Here is an 18,184-nt window from a genome sequence, read left to right on the forward strand (position 1 = left end):
GTTCTAGAACGAGAACGAGTCACATTAACGAGAGTCCCATCGCTAATGAGCTAATCACTTAAGTACTTAAACCGGCAGAATTGTTTATGTGTATATATATATACACACATATACATATATATGTGTGTGTGTGTGCGTGCGTGCGTGCATGAATGCATAAGTGTTTGTGTGTGTGCGTGTGCATGCATATGTGCGCACGTGTGTTTCTGAGCGAGTGAGACAGCAGGAGAGAGTATTTACCATGTGTGTGTAGTATTTATTTTTTTATTGAAATATTTTCCAGGAGTTTAACTCGATCGCCTCTTTGCTAGAGGTCGGGCGATGAGTTTCAGTTTTTCCCACACTGGTCCATGGATTGTTTCTGATTTTTTTTTTGAGCCCTTCTGGGAAACACTTGTACAGTACACTCTGTACAGCACTTTACAAGAACCTCGATAGTAATATGCACAATATTCAATACATTTTGTTGTTGTTGTTGAGTATGCTTTTATAAAGTTGTCATCCCATTTTGGAGTAATAAATTGTTTAGTAGTGGAAGATTGATGACCACTAGCAAAACAAGCAGGATCTCTGATTCTTGTACACACACACACACACACACACACACACACACACACACACACACACACACACACAGAGAGAGAGAGAGATGCTGATTTGATCAGACTGATGATGATTTGCTATGAGTGAACAGAAATTTATACAAACCATGCTGAAAGCCAAGGCTTTCTAATGCATTTTAAATCCCCATGATTGATATTTGGCCTGAGTATAAGAAACAATTTAGGTACCAGCCATACACAAATGAAACTAAATGAAACCACGATAAAACAGATAAGACATAACTCCTTTGAACACAGTCCCTTTCAAGTACTCCCTTTAGCTGAGGTAATCCATCACAGTAACAGATAAGAAACAAAGCAAGAGAAATCTCATCAGAGATTCTTGTCAAAAACCTACAAAAGAGACATATCTTGGAAGACAGTGTTGGAAAATGACTGGAGGGTAATTGCTTTCCAAACAGAACAGAAAACATTAATATACTGTACTCAAATCGACTGCTGTGTTTACAGCCAGGCTTTTCTGAACTGAAAACAATGAGAGTCCCCTCGGCCCAGGTGACATCAGCGGGGACAACATGTTGTGACAGCTTGCCCTGTGGGGCCAAATTCATCCCGCAGCCCCTGTTAGTGTGGTGACGCTCTGGAACACAGTCCCTTAGAGCCAGCGTTGCAGTGGGGGCGCGGCAGGGAGGCGCACGCAGGCCCACTGTGACTGACAATGCACTCATGAAGCTATTTCCATTGATCCTGCATCAGGTGGTAGTCTTCACCAACAGCTTCCAGGAGAAGATCCCTTTTGAAAAGAGTTTTGATTTCTCTCCCCTCAAAGGGAGGTGAGAAAAAACAGACTAGCCTTAATGAGCAGAACTGCCTGGAACGAGCTGCATTTATCATGGGAGAAAGAAGAGTGACAGGGAAACTCAGTATCGGCCCACACGAAAATAAAATATGGTGCAATATATTGATAAATGTGTTGTTCAGCCCAAGAATATATTGCCAATACATTTAAGATAAATTACTGCAAAGCAGAAATATATTGCAACATAACAAAATGGCAATATATTCAATATAATGATTACAATAAAAATATATTCTCAAAAATATAGTTTTTGTGTGGTAGGCTGGAACAAGGTGAAACCTCATACTGACTGATTTGTACGCTCATCAGTCTGTACATTTGAATTATTACCTCTGGTTGAATCATCTCATCTCTTCTCTTGGTGGAGTATAAAGGCATCAGCTACAGCCATTACGCTGAACCAGATGAACAGAGTGAATTACTATAATGTTGCTGAGGAAGTGCATAGTCACTGATCTTTAGAACTGTGAAAAGCTACACAAGCAGAATACTTCAATAACACTAGCATTTTTGCCATCCTACAGAAAAATATACTGTATTATTTTCACAGTATAACACAAATTGAAATAAATAAAGGTCATGCATGTTGAATTCAGAGTAACCTCCCAGTATATTGCATTTAGTTATTCTCAAAATAGCATTTCTAGATATTCCAGAGTCTATCCAAGCCACAAGCGCTCCCACTTATCTGTAGATTTAGTCATTACTTTTTCCCTCCCCAAAGGCATGCCTCACGCGTCCACAGCCAAAATGAGGAGATCATGGAAGCACACGGAGCACTGTTTTTACAGACACAGAAACCACAGCGATCTATATTTATCCAACGGCATGACAACACAGCGAAAGCAGTGTGACGTGTCACTTCCTGTCCTGTCGCCGGAAAAATGAACACAGAAACAATAGAACGGAAGCAAATTCAGAAATAAAGGAGAGGAATCACAACAGTCAAAAATGTGCAAATGAAAAGGAAAAACATTTTTTTATAATATCTGGAACTGAAGCACTTCAGCTTCTGGGAAATGTTATGTTTGTGTGCCCTGGTGAGCGAGTCTGCTCTCTCTCCTCCTCCTCTGCTCCTCGCCTCAGGCTGATGTGGGGTCAGAGCTCTGGCTGTCTAAGACACGATGTGTGTCAGCTTCTCTTAACTATGATGGGAAGTGGGAGGGGGCCGGATGCTCCTTCTCCTCAGCGCAGACATGCTGCTGTTTTCAGGGCAGAATTGTCAAACATTCAGGTCCACAGGAGCATAGAAAGAAGCATACTGCTGCTTCCATACTTCAGCATCATGGAAAACAAACATCTCTGACACCAAGACCTTCAGAAAACCAGAGAAAAATGGTCGACCGCAGTGGTGAAATTACATGAATTAAAGCCCTAGACGAACATTCCTGTCCTTGCCAAATTACAAACCAAACCAAAGTTAATAGTCTTAGTTATCGGGACTCTAGTTTAAAAACAGCCCCGCCTAAATTGAAGCCAAGCCTCCACGTACAGTACCGAGCACCGAGCCGTATTCCCTAGACCCCTCGTACCCCCAGGGGCATAAAGAGAAGCAGGAGGCTGGAGAGAAACAGCAGAAGGATCCTCTTACACCACCACGCTCACTTCATCGTGTGGAGACAGCAGCCATTACCAGGCGAACACGGAGTACGGGAGGCATCAGGACTGTGGAGGAATTCACAGAGACGTTTCACAGGGAGGGCTTGTACCAGGCCTCAGTGTGGGCACTGCACCAACAGAGACCAACCTGCCTGCTCCCCACGGACACGGACACGGACACGGACACGGACACGGACACGGACACGGACACGGACACAGACACGGACACAGACACAGACACAGACACAGACACAGACACAGACACAGACACGCACGCGCATGCACACACACACACAGACGCACACAGACCACATCTGTAAGGAAACACAGACACCGATTACCGGATTACTGTTACAAATCCAAGCCCTGTTCTTTCTCATTCTCTGTCTTCGGCTATCAGAAACCATAGCTGCAGACTGTTACCTCGAGTGCCACCTAAATGAAAGGGAAACTCTTTGTGTTTGAGTTCTGAACCATCCGAGCCATTTAGTTTCAGCAGAATTAAACACATGCACGTTTAATCTACCCTCTGAAGCTCAGCACTGTGTCTGTGTGATGTCTGAGGCAGCCTTCTTCAGGAAGAGAGGCGCCTTGCATTTGAGCATCTTGTCATGCCTGGCCAGTCTGTTGGTATTCCAGTGTTATACCAACAGGCACTGTGCAAAAGTGTGGTCAGAGGTTTTCGGGGCAGTTGATTCTGGAAGAGCTGTGCTACCATTCATTTGAGCAGCAGAAGTCTGACACAAACTCTTCTCACTACAAACTCTTATCCGCTGCGACACTTATCCGCTGCAATACAGACACATGCAAAATCATTTTAACAGCATTTTGCCATAAAGGATTAAGAGGAGTGCAATAACAAGCTTAGTTTAGCTTGTTTAACAGAATATGAAACATTGTATGGACTTCAGACTTCAACCCACAAAAAAATGTAATATATTGTGATATACTGAGAATTATGTTGTGTAGCACAATAATACATTGCAAATTTAAAGTATATTAATGCAAAGTAATAACATACTGAAATATAAAAAGGCAATACTTTACATATTTTCAATATATTGAGCTAAAAATATATTCTCTAAAACATTCTCAATATATTTTGGTTGTATGGGAATCCTTTCCAACCTTCTTTGTGTCACTCTAATACATGCGGCGCTGGACGGTACCCTTTTCTTTGGAGGGTGACCCTTTATCTGAGTGGAAAGCACCGAACAATGTTATTCAACACTGACAAGCCAGAGGTGCTCCATGCTTTTTCACCATATGAACTGTAAACAGAGCCTAATCTCCCATCAGAACGAAGGCTGTGTTTCCTCTGCTGTTGCAAGGATTATAAACAACGAACATGTTACGACACTGGAACCATTTTCAGACAACATGGGAACAATTGAGCTTTTTTTTTTATAGATCAAATTAGAAACTGGACCTCAAAAGGGATCTATTTTTTCCTTCGCCATATCCTATAAATGCCCATGAACATATAACAAACGTTTGTGGCAACATTGTTTCCCTTCTTTTTGCAAAGCTCTGGATTAAATTTACTGTCCAAATGTTTACTTTAATAGCCAAACAACAATGCAATTTTTTGTCATGGAAAAACCCTGTAATGGCCAAATCCACAGGAATAAACATTTTACAGCAAATTGTTAATGAACAAACATTCAGAGCTCATACTCTCCAGCAATAAAGCAGATGCCAAGCTAGGTGTGCTAACTGCATCAGCCCTTAAGTGTTTGTTGTTGAAAATGGGCCCGTTAATCTGAACTGCACAGAAAATTAGCCTGTAAAATGCATATTTCTCTTAAGAATAACCTGATTACAGCAGAAATTTACTGGCAGTCAGCAGTTTTAAACCTGTGTGCCATTTAAGGATTAGGTGGGAGTTACACATCCCTGTAACTGCTTGTAATCTGTTATGAAGTCCACAAGATGGATCTCCATGTGAAACACGGTATGTTTATTAAACATAAGATTCCACACCGCCATCAGAACATACATTTCACAGGGCATGATCCGTGTAATGTTATGCTTATTTCACAAGTACTCAAGGTGATGTTAAGATCAAACACTTCAGCCTGTTCTTTGTTTCTGAGTATTGCACTCTCAGGGGCGTTTAGGTAATTGCAATTTAACACTGTAATGCTACTACATTTTTACCTCATTAGTGCTCTCAATCCTGAGCTGTGAAGTGTAATCAGAACATCAATATGGATGGAAATACTGCTTGAAATTCAGTTTCAATTTATTCTAAAGTTATTACTGGTTGTGATACCGATTTTAGTTGCAGCTATAGTCCTTAAACTGAAACACTGCATAACTCAACACCCTTGACAAATGACACTCATAACAGTGATGAAACCCACCGCAGACTTCTGCTAGGTGTTGACTCAGGATTCAGGAAAGTGGCAGACGGATTGGTCTCTCAGGCCCCTGTATCCATTCTTGCCATTGCTCAATGACAAAATCAAGAGACTACCCACATTTATTCTGACAGTGTAAGACAATTAGTCATACAGTTCTGGCTGTTAAACACCATGAATCACAAACGGTCCAGACGGTTAAAGTAAATCAATACAACTTTTTTTTTTTTCTGGCGGGAGATACTACAGGTTGTTTGTTAATTATAACATTTTTTCCGCCCTCAGAGCGACGCTTGAGGAAAAATGAGAGGGAAACGTGGAGATGCTGAAGACGGGTCCTGGTGTTAAATGAAAACAGTTACAGGCTGAGACTATGCTTGGCTGCTGGAACACAAACAGGTTGAGGGGTGACCAAGTGCCCCCAGCACCAGCCAGCCTTCACACACATCCTGTCATCACACTGTGAGAGGCTGCCAAGAGAGGCTACACCGTTAACCCCGCTAACCCCGGGTGCTGCCCCCCTCTGCATTACCCTCCTTCCCTCTCACACATTCACACACATACAACTGTGTCAATGCACACACAAACATGCACGCACACAGCCATGCAAACACGCACACAGGCAACCACATGCGCGCATACAGAACCGTGCCAATGTGCACACGCACACGCACACACACACGCACGCACGCACGCACGCACGCACGCACGCACGCACGCACGCACACACGCACGCACACACACACACACATGCACACACACACGCACACACACGCACATGCACATGCACACACGCACGCACACACACACGCACACACATGCACACACACACGCACGCACGCGCACACACACACACACACACACGCACATGCACACGCACACGCACACGCACACGCACACGCACACACACACACAACCACACGCGCACGCACACACGCACGCACACACGCACACACACAAACACGCACACACAGCCATGCAAACACACATACAGGCACACACACACGCACACATACAACTGTGCCAACGTGCACACACATACACACACACATATGTGCGCACACACACACACACACAAATTTGAAAAAACAGCACAGCACTGCACTGCTCCTCACCCCTCTTTCTTTGACAGTACTGTGCACTTCAACAACAGTAGAGTGCCATACATACAGTGTGCAACAGTGACGAAGGTGTGCATGAGGGGTTCTGACAATTTCATATCATTACTACATGCAAATCAACTGGAACAGGAACAAAGAGATACCAGCAAATGTATGTTTGTGCATGATCTATTCTGGCAAACATGCTTCTTTTATTAAACGTTAAACCAAAATGTTGGCAGTAACACCAGCGTTGTATGTTACCCACCTCCACAGCCATAGTGTTCTCCTGCAGACCTTGTGTTTTTGTCATACATTATAATCGGCATGTAAAAACAGGCAGAGTGTCTGAACTCCTCCTCAGCAGTGACACGGTTATCCTCCAACAATCGGAAAATAACTGCTGAGCAATGCAGATGCCGCTGTCAGGGTATGGCACAAACCGAATCAAAGCGATGGAGCAAACTTTGATTTGAAAAATAAGCAGAAAAGGCTGACATTGCATCAGCAGTCAGTACGGATCGTGTTATAAAAAAAGAAAAAGAAAAGCAGAGAGCAGCGGCCATCAGTCTAGCAAGGACAAAGAACATTAGCATTTGAATTAAGCGCCAACAAATTAGCCTAACATAAAGCAAGGATTTGGCCAGCGCGGGATTCAAATTAGTCTGACATAAAGCAAGGATTTTGGACAGCCAGGGATTCATCGTTTTGGAGTAAAAAAAGAGAAAGAAGAGAGAGGGAGAAAGAGAAAGAACATAAATGGCTCAATAAAATGTGATGAAAATGCATGATTTTCATTCGGGTGATTCCAGGGGGGGAGATGTCTCATCCAGTGTACAAGTTGCCGCTTTTTCCCCCCACGCCATCAGACAGAGGTGGCCTCGCTGAGAGCATCCAGCTCTGTCCCAGGTCCCCACTCACTGTGACGGCTGCGAAGACACCGGTCGTCCCACCATCCCCCCCCGAATGAACCGGGCCAGGCTTATAAAGCTGTCACGCAGACCAATAAATAGGCCAGCACTGGCCGATGGGCAGCGGCCAGAACAACCCAGACATTAAAAAAAAAAAAAAAAATGTACATAAAAACAGGACGCTGACTGTACGATTTACATCCGATGCTGGTGGGAAAGCCGGAGCCGTGTTTAACATATAAGGAGGTAAGCGAACGCCCCAGTTTACAGTATGTTAAACTGGGATTTATCGCGCAGTGCTAACACTCCCACCCGAATCTGAATAGCTCGGCTGAAAAAGGCCGGTCTAATCCCTTAAACCTTCCCTGTGCCCGGCTCCCATTGAGCGAAAGGAAGTGATACCGTCATTAAGGGCCCTCTAAACATTCACATATCTAGCCATAAATCCCTGCTGCTACCCCATCATTGGACAAGTGCACGGCGGTTACAGCCTGGATATCCTCTATTAATGGTACAATAAATACACTATGAAATCGAGGGATAAATATTTAACTGCTAAAATAAATCTGCTTTGAAACATTTGGCTTGGAAAATCCACCATATGTTATGGATGCAAACTACATCCAAACGCGCCATAACGCTAATTTAATATAAGATGCCTGCTTCTATGTCATACATTGGCTTGCATTTTAAAAGTTAAAAAAAACACACACTAAAAGTATTGTAATGAAATCTGAAATTAATTTGCTACCCTAAAAAAAATATGTACTGACACTACAGTGTAGCGCCAGGCTTGCTTTGAGTGATAAACTCAAATTGATTTCGCCAGTCTTATTATACTATTACACTGACATTTACCTCCATCAAATGCAATTACCAAAGATATTAATGATGCTATTTAGCAAAGTCCCAAATGTTTGGTCAGAATAATAGGTTGTATATTGACTGTGCAAATGTTAACAGGGATAATTTCAACCATCATTGCTTAGCTTTATTTCAGCAAATAGATGCAGTGGGAAAGATCTGCAGCAAAGAAACACACCTAAAAATCTCACAGACCATAAAATACATAAAACCATAATCACAAAACAGGCACATTATAACAGTTTCCTGAATGGGAATCCAGTCAATGGGCTCGAATAAAAGCAGACTGACATCTCACTCAGACTGTGGCAGAAAGAGGGGCTCAGCTCACTCATTAAACAGGACAGCTGAGCTTAAACACCTCACTCTCTTGTTTTCTTTAATCACAAAGTAATTAGTCTCACTTCCCTCCTTTTTTTCCCCCCGCCGAAGTCTTCTCACTTTCGGCGAAAGCAAGCCTTCCGTCTCAGCAGGAGACGGCTCCAGCTGTCACCGTGGCCTTAGCCCCGCCCCGTCCCGTGGAATTCCTTATTTATTTCCCTCAACTTCTCGCGGGCCTTCCGAATACAAAGCCTGATGATAACACAGCAACACAGACTTATCCCCATTGTCTCCCCTCAACACCATTACTCCGCTGTTTCTCAGTGTGGCTGATTCACGCCCCGACGCTTAGAACTCTGTGTTCCAGAACTCAATTTACCAAAAAAAAAAAAAAGTAACATTCCAAGATGGCTGATAGGAAGAGGGCAAAAATAAACAATCAGGAGATAAGCAAATTAATTCACTTCCAAAGAATGAGAGATAAGGAGACCAGGCAAGCAAGCTAAACTGGAGGGGGTTCAAAGACTGAGGAAAACTATTTCAGGGAGCAGGATTCTAGTGAGGCCTGCCAAAACAAGGACAAATGACACTTTTCTGCCTTGTTTTGGTGCACAAAAAAAGATAGTGAGTGTTGCTTCAACATGTAACATGTAAACCCAGACCAAGGTCAGAAACATAACCTTCACGAGGTTTAAAGGTAATCCTCCATTTAATAATTCCCAAATCACCATTATTTCGATAACCCTAACCCAATACAAGTAACACTCCGTCACAGGGTTTTATGCAGACCCTAAAACATCTCAGTTACAGAGTGATCAAAACTCCTCAGACAAGCCATGAAAGAATAGTCTCCAAGGTCTGTGCTCCAGCATCCATCATTTTCGGTTTAATGCACTAAGGCTTCCGTTTGCCCCATCGCACCCTCAGGCTCTCCCCTGTTATTCATGGAACAAATTATTTATTTGGCTGAAGCTCTTATCTGAAGTGACTTTCAAGGCTATTGAGACGCACTGCATACATATCACAAGAGTAACAAAAATAAAAGTACAGCGCAGATTTCAGAAATAAATAAGCATCAAGTTATACGTGCGCTAAATATAAGCAATGCATTATGGGTTATAAAATATCTATACAAAGCAATGTATCTGTTCTTAGCTGCAGGTGCAAGGCAGCGAGACAGATGTGAAAGGCACACACACCTTTATCACTGCTGACACCACAGATGGATCTGGGAGGTAGACGTCCAATCAGATGCTGAAAACCTGTTAGACACGAGGCTATCATCACCTTCTATCACTTCAACCACCATTACCACAGCTCCCACTCCTGTGCCAAACTGACAGGCTATTAACAGCGCTGTCTACCACATCAATGGATGGGCAGCTCTCCAAAAGCCGAGAGCCTCCGATTAGTCTTAAACTAGAGAGAGGGTTTTTTTTTGGGGGGGGGTAACCAGACAGCCCCAGGCTCATCTTCCACACCCTAGTGAACACAGAAATGGAGTGGCCTGACTCTCCTCATGCCTTCGTTGCCACAGAAACGTGCCAGCGATCTCCAGCGAGTGTGAGAACGTGACAGCGTCGTCGGCGTCCGAGCCCTCCTCCTGATCTTTTTTGTCACGTTTAAAAACTCGTCTCCTTCGGTTTGTTTCTGAAAATCGTAAGTTTCTGCTGCTCCTGTCACCCTGACAGCAGATGACGGTGCGGCACCACTGGGGAAACGTTAGCCTGACAGCTTTCAGTTCAGTCCACACAAAGGTGAAGGCAGGTTAGGAAGGTACTCTGAGGGAATTCTGGGTGTAACTCTCCGCTGATTGGAAGATGTGGAAAAGGTACCACTGCAGCTGCTAAGCAGGACCCCTCTCTGCTTAATTTAAATGTGCGTTCCTGCTAGCACCTTGGCAGGTTGTTATTTACAAGCTAATGGAAGACAGCGCAGACCTAGAACCCAGGTATACGCTGTTGCGTGGATTTATTATAGTGTGAATTTAATACATCAATTATTGAAAAAACAGATAAAGCTAGTCAAAAGTGTAAGGCAACACAGTCCTTGTAAACACTCTCCTTGCATTTTGTTTCACAGAAGTTCAGCATAGAGAATTTGAACGTACTGTATTCCGTACAGTCTGCTCTGATTAATCTGACCCATCTTTAAAGAGGTCATGCGTGTCAGCTGTGCCATGTTCTAGTGGCATAACAGCACTAATGCTTTGCACCTACAAATCATCTTGTTCTGATCATCACTGCAGCCTGCAGATTGCATACGGCCACCTTCTCCAGCGCACCTCCTGAGAGGTCTGGTCAGCGAGCTCTCCCACAGCCCCGTGCCCCTCCCCGCCGTCCTGCAGGCGTTTCTGGTAGGACGCGTGCATCCGTTTGCTTGAAGCTCTGCAGGTCTACAGCACGTAGCGTACACAAACCGGGGAAGCATGATCGTCTGTTTCCTCACTCTGTTTGCATATCCCCCCCGTCCCGCTCCGGAGGACAACGCAGCGGTTCATTCCGGATCACGCAGCTGTGCACACACGGTAAACCTTTTTCAAATTACGCTCTTAATGAAAAGCAAACAACGCAAGCACAATTTTACACAAACCAACCCACGCCCATGTACAAACGTTCCGCTCGCGGTTTGCCGAGCGGTTGCGCGGGGCAAAACAACAAAACAAAAAGACGGAAATTAGACACACGCAAAGAAAACAAGGCCGCGCCGGGCGTGGGGGGGGGTTACCTTGCAGAGGAGGGCGACGGCCTGCCGCAGCTTGAGCCGGTGGAAGACGAAGACGTCGTAGGCGGCCGAGACGGCCAGCACGGTCACGCCCTGCTCCTTCCACAGCATGCTGCAGGCGGCCAGGGCCAGGCTGCCCAGCAGCCACGCCCAGCAGCGGGCGGAGCTCGGGCGGAGCTGGCAGTGCCGGGCGTAGCAGAGCAGCGACAGCAGGAAGAAGAGCGCCGCCCCCACGTCGGCCCGGCCCACCACGCCCGCCACCGCCTCCGTGTGCACCGGGTGCGAGGCGAACAGCACGCCGGCCATCAGCGTCCAGCGGCCCCCTCCCAGCAGGAGGCGGGACAGGCCGGCGAACAGCCCCGTGACGGCCGCGTGGAGGGTGACGTTGACCAGGTGGTAGCCCCAGGGTTCCAGCCCGCCCAGGGCGTGGTTGAGGCGGAAGGAGAGGGTGCAGAGTGGCCGGTAGGACTTGTGGCTGCCGCTGTGGGTGAGCAGCGTGCCCCAGAAGTCGTCATAGAAGATGTTGGTCCACGGGGTCTCCGGGAGCAGGTCCTGGTTGGTTTTGATCGCACGGCTGTGGAAGAGGGAGAAAGACAATAAGCGACAATGATCCACCAGCTTGCAATGCAGAACCAGGGAATGTTTAGTATAATAATTAAGTGGTTATGAACCACTTAACCTGAGCTCTCGTGGTGTGGAGATATGCATCTGGGTCAATTCTAGCGCCGCGCAGCAATTGACATTATTGATTCATTTCATTGACAGATGAATCACTTCATGATTCATTTGCTCTAGACCATCCAAAACGTCCACTTTAATCTGAAATTTTCCTTTGTGATTGCAGTGATCTTCTATTAGAATATACAGTATATAACAACCATTCTACACTGATGCAATTATTCTGGGCCAGGCCATGCTGTAAGGTAGCTGGGCCTGACTAATCACAATCTGGTGGTTTTCCACTGTGGTGCAAATGTTGTAAAACACACTATGAAAATAAGGACATATAAACTGTCACAGACATACAGTCAGCATGACTCACCAATAAGCATCTTATACACAAATACGCATGATAATAGTTACTACTAGCTATACCTGTTTTCCTTGATAAAACATGTAAGAACACAGCTTTGCGTGCTTCCTCTGATGAATGAAACTATTTATAGTTATCGTTGCCACACATCTCCACTGCCAGAGTGAATAAGAATGAACTTTAAAAAAACACAGGCCTCCTTACTACATGCCAAAGATGACATGTGCAGTCCTTCGATAACTTGACAGACAGTGTGACTACAGCATTTTAATGGAAAGTTTCCTCCTGGAACATTTCCTCCTTCCTGGTAGCTTAATGACACAAGGTTCCCACACAGCTAATTAACGCCTCCCTTTGCCTGCTTGGAACCAGGACCGTGTCAGACAGGCTGCCTCAGGTTAGCCGTCGTGTGGCTCAACAGAAAGAAGAACCACCAGTAATTGTTCAGATTCCGGTAGGTTTCCCATTGTCTTCCAAGACAAGAGCATAGTGCCTACAGTCTTTCGTCCTTTATGAACCTCAATGACTCCTCCACACAAAGACCTGAGTAATCAATTACTCAAGAATGCCTTGACAACAGATATAAGGTAAAAGGGTGACAAATATACTCCATAGAGAAGGATAAATTAACAGAGGCTTGACCCTACCACTCATCACTGCTAATGTGTTCACCTGGAGCTGCAAGCCTTCTGTCTCCAGCTACACTCCTCTATGTGATGCATCACAGTTAGAGAGTCTACTCGCACCGCAGACAAAAGCAGGACTCAGAGTCACGTCAGGCCCATGCAGTAAAGTTTATATTCAGCAGCCGTGGAGAAAAGATGCCAAAAAGCAGCGGCCAGGGAGGGAATTTTTTTTTTTTTCCCCCACTGCGTGAAAACTGCACACATGATATTTGTTTGAACGGCGATGCTGTGAAATGTCAACCGTGAGTCTGGCCCACAGACTGCGCACGGGGGAGTCCAAAGGCTCAGCTCTGCTTCTAAAAGGCAAATCCGTGTTTACGACACAGTCTGGGGCCGCTGCCCTCACTACCATAAAGAAACTGTAAATAGAGCTATATTTACTGCAATAGAGAGTGTTCTGTTTACAGCCTTATTGTGGCCTCTCCACCGGATAGAGTGACCATACGACCGGGAAACAAACATGGCTCAGTCTCTCGGCTTAAGATCCTCAAGCGCAGGCTCTTCCGAATGTTTGAGCCGGAGCCATCGAACACGAAACAGATCATAAAGAGCGAAAGAGCCCAGACCAGAGAACGCTTACTGTGGGTTCAGGGACTGAGGTCGCACGCACCACGCCCTTAACCAAAAGCAAACGGAGACGGAGAGAGAGAGAGAATGGCGTAAGCCGGCGTGGCCAGGGCGGTACTAAAGCCGTGTCACTCAACAGCGCCCCACGTGCCAGTGTCTGAACGCCGGGTGTCTGGAAGCATGGCTCACCAGGCCCTCCACATCAGGAGAGGCAAACGCAGGTGTGGAACAGAGGATGATTGTGTGAGGGGTTACAGAAACCCGGGGGGGGGGTTGCTGAGGGGGGTGGGGGGAGGGGTTGGGCTGCCAGTTTAAGGTTGGACCCCATCCCCTCCCGACAGACACACAGTTACTCACATTACATTACACTACATTACATTGCTGCCACATCGTGATTAAGAGTTAAAAGACAAGGGTAATGGAGGACAGTGTTTTAACTTATTTGCAGTGTATTGCATGTGGCAGACAGTTACCAGGAGGGAGACCATGCAATTTGCGGTCTCAGAATCATGAATGTTTTGAAAGTTTTGTAGTCCTTCATTCACATTTAATTGCTAAGCAGACGCTCTTATCCAAAGCAAATTACATAGGTTAAGTTTTTTTTTTATATTATCCATTTATACAGCTGAATAATTACTGACTGCCTTAAGTACCTTGCCTAAGGGTACAGCAGCAGTGCCCCAGCAGGGAATCAAACCAGCAACCTTTTGGTTACAAGCCCTGCTCCTCAAGACTACGCAACTCTGCCATGTTACCAAAGACCTGACCCAACACCCATCTCCTCCTCGTTTAAACCAGTGTTTGACCTGGCCGTGGAGTGGACACAGGACTTCACCCCAGACTCCCTCTCCCCCGCAGAGTCAGTCACCGGCCATGCCTTTGCCACCTCGCTCTTTGTGCGTGTCTGCTCCTCTCTGTGTCTGCGTGACAGCTGGAAGGGGAAGTCAGAGGGATGTAATTAAGCTCCTTGGAGAGGAAGTGTACGATAACATACAGCTCTGTAATTAATAACTGCAGCGGATGGGACACGACAGTTGTGATATCACGCCGAGAGAGCCAGGTTGTGATCAGTCCCTGAGGTTGCAGTAATCATCAGCCGCCCCCGAGCAAGAAACAAGAGGCAGAGGCCTTACTTTCAAACTGATTTTGACGTTTTGGACTACTTTTCCATGAATCGATAAGACAAAGGGTCACTTACGAAACGCAGTTTGACACTCGGCATCACATGTGCAGCAGATATCCTGTATTCATATGTGGATGTGCTCATCTACATAAGGGTTGAGTTAATAATAGAACTTCACACCGAAAAGCAGTCACTGTCGTGTTATTTTAACGTTTTAATGATTATTTATTAAAAGTCACGACAACAATCATGTAAACATTTATCTCGTGCCTCTGACTCCATCCTTAGCAGTTCCCCCTGGAGGAAGTGTGCTGGCAACTAGCATGCCTGATTGCAGGCTGGGGTGGGGGGGGGGGGGGGGGGTGGGGGGGTGGAAGGAATGGGGGTTAGGGGGGAGAAACTGCTACTCTCGTTTAGAGCGAAAATTAAAGCAGGTGGAGGCTGGGGAGAGAGACAGCAACGCACAGGAAGCAGAATATACAGCATTACTGAGCAGGGAGGTTTAACCCAGTGCTCCAATGTGTCTATCAGATAGAGAGGCGAAACAGCCTAAAGGGCACCAGATGACGGGAAATAACGACGAGACGACAAAAATGGCAGACAAGCGGTTGGAGAGGTTCTCTGAGCTTCGCTCAATGTCACTGAAAACCTACACCAAACAGGCAGACAACTCTTAGCTTTGCGATTCACAGGTCCCTCTTTGACATGAAAAGAACTATAGTTCATTACACGTCTTAAAAACGTTTCACAGAGGGCACCCCCCCCCCATCTCTTCATGGTGGACCAGAAAAGGCAGACACGGCGAAGACGGTGTTAACCCGCCCCACTCTGGCAGCGAGCTCGGAGAGGACGGCGGTGCCAGTCAGCGCTACCCCCCCCCCCCCCCTTCTGCAGCTGCACGTTAGCAGACGCCCGTGAATCAGCTGAGCTTGCAGACCGCCGGGTGTGTTGGCGGAGCCTGGGCACGGTTAATGGGCCTTCATGGGGGGGGAAGCGCTGGGGGGGGGGGGCGAAACTTGGTCTACGACGCCCCCTCGACCGCCGCGGTTCGCACAGAATGTGTGCTGGAGCTGCACTGTGCACCCTCTGCCCCTTCGGAGGAATGGATACATTTGCACTAGGGCATGCCCACATTATATTACATTACATTACATTATTGCCACTTAGCAGATGCCCTTATCCAGAGTGGCTTACACAGGTTACAGTTTTTACTGGTTATCCATTTTACATGTTACGTTATCCATTTTGCACATTATCCAAGTAATCCATTCAACATGTTATCCATTTATCCATCTGGATATTTACTGGTTAAGTGCCTTTGCCCGAGGGTACAGCAGCAGTGCCCCAGCGGGGAATCAAACCAACAACATTCTGGATACAAGCCCTGCTCCTTACCCCCATGCTACACTGCCTGCTGCCCCTACAATGCCTAATGACGGAGAGGCTCCCCATTCACGGCCCACCAACGGCTCATTAATCCCCTCTCTCCGCCTGCGTCCTCTCATTCACGCAGCTCAATGTTCTGTTCCAGAGACGCACCGGAGCGGAAGATTCGGGTCTCTGCGCCCGGCGGACCCTTCAGAGGGGGAGCTGGCAGCAGGAGCTGGGCCGCGCCGCAAACCTTTTCCAGCCCAGAGCGTCCCGTTCCACCGAACCACGCGCTGGTCCGCCTCGCACCGGGACGCCCAGGTCACGGGACCGTTAATGCCGGAATCTCAAGATGTCTCCCCTGCAGGAGTGCCTGAATAGTGTTTACCGAGCAGCAGACCATGTGTCCCTACCAGCAACAAACCAAAAAAAAAAAAGAAATTTTTTCTCTAATTATTTGCATAGAAGTAAGCAACATGTGTTTTCACAACCCGAACACTAATTGGATTTGCTGTTCAGATGCAGTTTTTTTTGTGTTTTCAGACACTGGCCTGCCTCCTTAAGCGTGTGACAACGGAGGCCTTGTTAAGCAGGCTAAATATGAGCCAATGTGTTTGCGTTTTGAAAAAAGTGCACAGCAGAACTTTACCAACACAAAGGCGAGCGATGCTAGGGGGAAAGAGAGGCTTGTTCTCATTTCAGAGCCATGACTAATGGCCCCTCACAGCATCCAGCTCTGCCCCCTAAACCCTCCCTTTCTCCTGGAAGGGAGCATAACCTGATATTGACACTGTGGTACTGTGGATCAGCACACATTATTATGCAAATGGGGCGTAATAAATGTTCCACTGCAAATACACACTAAGAATTTTAATGTGACATGAAGATCTTTACACGCAGTGATGAATTAATTTGGTGTTCTGTGCGACACCCAGGTTAATGAAAGGTTTAACTCGCACCATTGCATGGACATTTTAATATTATTACAAACGAACTTGAACAGAGTATTTAATACTTTCCCCCACCATTCAGAACTGGAATGGCAGCTGCTGTCATTGTTATAAGGTGAGGAAATAAATAAAGTAGATTTTCCTTCACCTTTCAGTGAGATACTTGGGAAGAATAAATAATTACATCACATAAAGACACAAAAGCAGACCCCCTACTGACATGTACACACCTCTTTTCTGAAGACAGAAAGAAATTACATCAACCATCTTAAACATGTAATACACATTGAATATGTGTGGTGCAGTGGTATAGAGCAGGACTCCTAACCAAAAGGTTGCTGGGTCAGTTCCCTGATGGGCAACTTAGAACTGCCTCAGTAAACATCCAGCTGTATACATGGATGAAACTGTAACTTATGCAAGTCACTCTGGATAAGAGTGCCTGCTAAATTAATCATCTAAAGTAAAATAAGACACATTAACAATCTAATTTCACTGATACACTTATAAGCACTGCAGTCACCACTGCCTTTGTTACATATGCTCATGTCGCTAGCTTGGCATAGCCACCAAAGTCTTCAGACTTTCTGGTTGAGTTTAGTGTCAGCTGTGCTAACCTGAATAAATGCACAGTTTCACTTTTCATTCGTCCCAGTTCCACCTCGTGCTTTTCCTTTTAGTGACAACACAAACTGATTTGCGTTTCATCACTTGCCCACCTAAAGACTGGATATTTACCTGATCACTGCCATTCATGCTTGTTTAAAAGGGAAATTCACAAATATCTTCACTGCTTGACTTTTGACAGTTTGTTTAGTAAATGCTTTACAACGCTTAAAACTGCATTCTGGCACAGTATATTTTTTAGACAAATGTATAAACAGGTTTATTTAATTTTTTTATACTGACAAATGTCTTTTAAAGGAGTTTCTTTCTTAGAAGCTTCAGTAACCAAGATCTCAGCCACCTTTAGTACTTCTAATATTATTTGATGAAAGCCAGCACTCTTTTATTATTATCACTCTCATTTATTTTTTGTACAATATCAAATACCAGGAATTCCAACTTGACTGATTCTATATAAACTTTAATATGTTGGTAACTTTAAGGAAAATATGCATTCTGCACATATGTTGTGAATGCCAAGCACCCC

The 18,184-nt window shown here is 45.6% G+C and overlaps 1 protein-coding gene across 1 annotated transcript in view; it reads right to left on the minus strand.

The window, feature by feature from the left end:
- tmtc2b (transmembrane O-mannosyltransferase targeting cadherins 2b) overlaps positions 1-18,184 on the minus strand; it is a 114,552-nt gene that overhangs the window by 47,476 nt on the left and 48,892 nt on the right. Inside the window, exon 2 of the mRNA XM_036517465.1 lies at positions 11,308-11,878. Coding sequence (XP_036373358.1) covers positions 11,308-11,878 — 571 coding nt within the window. The remainder of the gene's footprint in view (positions 1-11,307; positions 11,879-18,184) is intronic.

This window comes from Megalops cyprinoides, chromosome 23 (assembly GCF_013368585.1).
Source record: "Megalops cyprinoides isolate fMegCyp1 chromosome 23, fMegCyp1.pri, whole genome shotgun sequence".
Lineage (NCBI taxonomy): Eukaryota > Metazoa > Chordata > Actinopteri > Elopiformes > Megalopidae > Megalops > Megalops cyprinoides.